Consider the following 4,033-nt stretch of genomic DNA (forward strand, 5'->3'; position numbering starts at 1 on the left):
TACCTTATTTGTCTCTTCCTCTCTTTACTTGTGGTCTTCGTCTGATTTCCCGTGTTGTGATTGAAAATTAAGTGATTTGTGTTATTTGTCACTTTTGATTATGTAAGGCTGAATTTTGACAAATTTGAATATATTTGGATTATAGCATTTGAAGTTAAAGAATGAGAATATTTAACAACAATCATAAGTATTTGGTATTAAGTTTTTTTGAATTCAATAATATGCTGGTGAGATCTGTGTTTAACTGTGTGAGGTGCTCTGGGCTGCGTGGAGGATGAAGAGGATGAAATATTCCCACACCTGGAAATGCTCCATTTGCATGGAGGAACCTGGACTTACTCCACAGGGTGAAGCCACTGAACCAGGGTCAGTTTACCTGGATTCCCCTGGGGAGACTGTGTCCTGGAGCCGAGGTCGAGCGTTTCCGCACCGATGAAATTTACACTGAGGAAAATGTCCCTGAGCTACTGGTAAATAGCGAATGTTTTAACTTTACATGAATAACAAAACCTCAAAAAGTTTTTATGAAGTCCAGAATCAAACTGTACGACCCAGGACCATCTGTCCGTGAGGTGACGACGTGAAACACTGAAGCAACACGACAAACCCGTTGAGAAGTTTCATCCTCATGAAAATCAACAGCACGATAAACGGAACGACCTCAATTCCAGAACATCACAATATCTCCAATATGTGGCATGTGTGTCAGGACTCAACTAAACGTCTTAACCCTGAAACTTCACCAAACCATTATTTCTCCACTTCTTTAAATCTCTGTGAGGAACTCTCTTCATCCACTGAGATCTCAAACAAGATCTGGGTTTTGAAAATCAGCGAGTGGAAGAAAACTTTGCCCATTTCTCCGCGATGAGGTGATTTAGTGCAGAAAAGCTGCAAAGACAGAGACTGAACATGAAAACTGAGGTTTGTGGAGTTTGAGGAGGAAACTGCCTCAGTTTCTCTCTAAGGAGTTTCACCATGTCTCCATCAGCTTTGAATGAGATCCTGGAATGAAGACAAAAGAACCAACTGGATTTATTCTTTATTTCAACTTTCAGCTTCTTCAAACATAAGATTTGTATTGCTTTATACATATATAAGAGATTTAAATGTATAATCACATGTATAAGAAACACGTGTGATGAGAGCCCCAGGATAAACCCTCAGAGGGACTCGATCAGGACACTCTCCAATGGAACTGCTAGTTCAGATCAGGAAAACCAAAAAGAACAGAAACATACCCAGCAGCAGATAAATATGCCCATGAATTCACACTTTACAGAGATGAGCCGTGATAAAATCAAACAGGTTCCACGTTTACAATGTGACCTTCATCAGTGATTTCATGGAAACACACACTCAGTTTGTTTCAGCTCCATCTCACATGTGGAAAAGAAAAGAACAAATAATCAGCTCATTGATGAAGATCAGGATCAATACAGGATCTAAAACATCACAGAACCTTATTTCTACATTGATTTAGAAAACAACAGCAATATTAGTTCTTACCAACAAATTCCTTTCAGTGTAATTATAGATTTCGGTCTTTACAAAGTTAGAACTAAATATTTGTGATAAAGGAAGGTCAGTGTTGGATTGACAGGTGATCTCTGTGCAGAGCAGAAACGTCAATACTGCGAACTTTGATCAACAAACAGACAACAACAACAAAATAAGTTAAAGATTTAAACACAGAATCTAAATCACTGCCTTCAATGACTCAACATCTATTTGAGTTTACAGAACTCAGCTGTGGATCTATAAGAATAAACCCTAACTCCAACATAGAGAGGCTGAGTGAATGTGGTCTGGACTCTGTGGAGGAGAGTCATGGTGTCAGAGACGCTGTAGAAGGACAGAACACCTGCACTGTGATCCAGGTACACTCCTACTCTGGAGGAACGAGGACCAGACACAGGAGTCCTGATCCCGTTGTAATGAAAGATATATCTGGTTCCATAACAAGATAATGACCAAGATTTATCATTGTATCCAAATTCACATTCCTCTGAGTTTCCTGCTCTGCTGATATTCTTGTATGTGACTGCCACACCAACTCGTGCTATCATCCCCTGCTCCACCTCCATCTCCCAGTAACAACGTCCAGTCAGACTCTCTCTACTAATAACCTGAGGCCAATAAGTGAATCTGTCAGGGTGATTAGAATAAGACTGTTCTTCTCTCAATACTGTTACTTTTCGGTTTCCCTCAGATAATAACACACGTTTGTTTGCTGTGTTTGGATCCAGTGTGATTTCCTGTGAATATTTGAAGAAGTCAGCTCTGGTCTCTGGCTCTGGTCGTGGCAGTAAAATATCCACTTGAGACACAATCTGTAAAATCTGTGTCCCTGTCTCACTCAGAATGTCTTCCAGTCGACCTCTGACCTGTAACACAGCTGCTGTCACGTCCTCAAAGTTCCTCAGAGGACGGATCCTGTGGTTGGATGAGTGTGTAGATTCACTGAGTGGTGACAGTGAGGGGTAGTTGTGTAGAAACTGGTTGTGATCCTCTGTGTCTGAGAGCTGCTTCAGTTCACGTTCTTTCCTCTTCAGCTCAGTGATCTCCTGCTCCAGTCTCTCCTGAAGCTCTCTGACTCGTCTCACTTCAGTTTCCTGCTGGGATCTGATCTGCTGCTTCACATCAGAGCTTCTTTTCTCCAGCAGACGGATCAGCTCAGTGAAGATCTCCTCACTGTCCTCCACTGCTTTATCAGCAGAGCCATTGACGGCCTCCTCCTCCTGTTGAAGCATCTTCAGGTCTTTCTCTGTGTCCTGGACTCTCTGCTGGATTGTTTGTCTCCTCAGCCCGAGCTCTCTCTGCCTCTCAGTCCTTTCTGCTGCAGCTGACACTGTGTCGTGGTCTTTATGTTCATCCACAGAGCAGAGATAACAGATACACTGCTGATCAGTGCGGCAGAACATCTTCATCACCTCATCGTGATTAGAGCAGATGTTCTCCTGGAGCTTCTCCGAGGGCTCCACCAGCTTGTGCTTCTTCAATGGAACTGACTGAAGATGAGGCTGGAGGTGTTTTTCACAATAACAGGCCAAACAAACCAAACAGGACTTGAGAGCTTTCAGTTTTCTCCCAGTGCAGACATCACAGGCCACATCTTCAGGTCCAGCATAGCAGTGATCAGCAGGAGCAGCTTGGAGTCCAGCTTTCTTCAGCTCCTCCACTAAATCAGCTAACATAGTGTTTTTCCCCAGGACAGGCCTCGGTGTGAAGGTCTGTCTACACTGAGGGCAGCTGTAGCTTCCTCTCTCCTGCTCTTTGTCCCAGTGGGTGTTAATACAGCTCATACAGTAGCTGTGTCCACAGCCAGTAGTCACCGGATCCTTCATAAGATCCACACAGATCGAACAGCAGAATCTCTCTCTGTCCAGTTGATTTTCTGGCTGCGCCATTTCAGCTGGTGCCAGTGACTGTAAAACAGTTTCACTTTCACTGCTCCGCCCCCTCTCATTCACTTGCTGCAGTGACTCATCTCCCACAGGTCACAGCTTGTTGTTCATTGGTCCTTACACTTACAGACCTGTGAGGGGAGGAGACACAGACATATCCTGACTGAGAGGAGCTGGTTGTGAGTTTTTATCTGTGTTATCACAGTGAATAGTTGCACTGGGAACTGTCACATTCAGCTCACAACAGCACAGGTTGTAATATTTATTATTTATTTATCAAATGTCCACCCTGCATTCCATGTTTCACTCCTCAAGCCAGTGTCCACTAGCCCTCTAATCAAATCTGACAATCAGTGTCTGTTTGGGGTCCACCATAACAACAACCCCTCAACAGAGGAGCCAATTACAAGCTTTGCTTCATTCCAGGATGTTCAGGGTTCCACAAGAACTATTTCAGGATTTAGTGTTAGAGAAAGGTAGAACATTTCTCATAATGTTCAGTGATGTCACAAACAATGTGTTTAGTTTAAATTCCTGTTCCTTCAGTCCTGGAACTATTTGTTCAAATAGGGACAGGGGAGAAAGAACTGACAATAGGATATGATAGTATCGTCTCACAAGATCAC

At 43.1% G+C, this 4,033-nt stretch overlaps 1 protein-coding gene across 1 annotated transcript; it reads right to left on the reverse strand.

Annotated features, from left to right (window-relative positions):
* Nucleotides 1–1,029: 1,029 nt before the first annotated feature.
* On the reverse strand, nt 1,030–3,431 carry LOC133958970 (tripartite motif-containing protein 16-like). Its single transcript, XM_062394014.1, has one exon. It carries the CDS (start codon nt 3,408–3,410, stop codon nt 1,728–1,730), a length of 1,683 nt encoding a protein of 560 aa, XP_062249998.1. The 5' UTR covers nt 3,411–3,431; the 3' UTR covers nt 1,030–1,727.
* Between the last annotated feature and the right edge of the window lie 602 nt (nt 3,432–4,033).

Source organism: Platichthys flesus, chromosome 8, assembly GCF_949316205.1.
Source record: "Platichthys flesus chromosome 8, fPlaFle2.1, whole genome shotgun sequence".
NCBI lineage: Eukaryota > Metazoa > Chordata > Actinopteri > Pleuronectiformes > Pleuronectidae > Platichthys > Platichthys flesus.

Bases quoted from the DNA above. Each gene is read 5' to 3' on its own strand.
- LOC133958970 (XM_062394014.1), bottom strand. From the start codon at position 3,410: ATGGCGCAGCCAGAAAATCAACTGGACAGAGAGAGATTCTGCTGTTCG.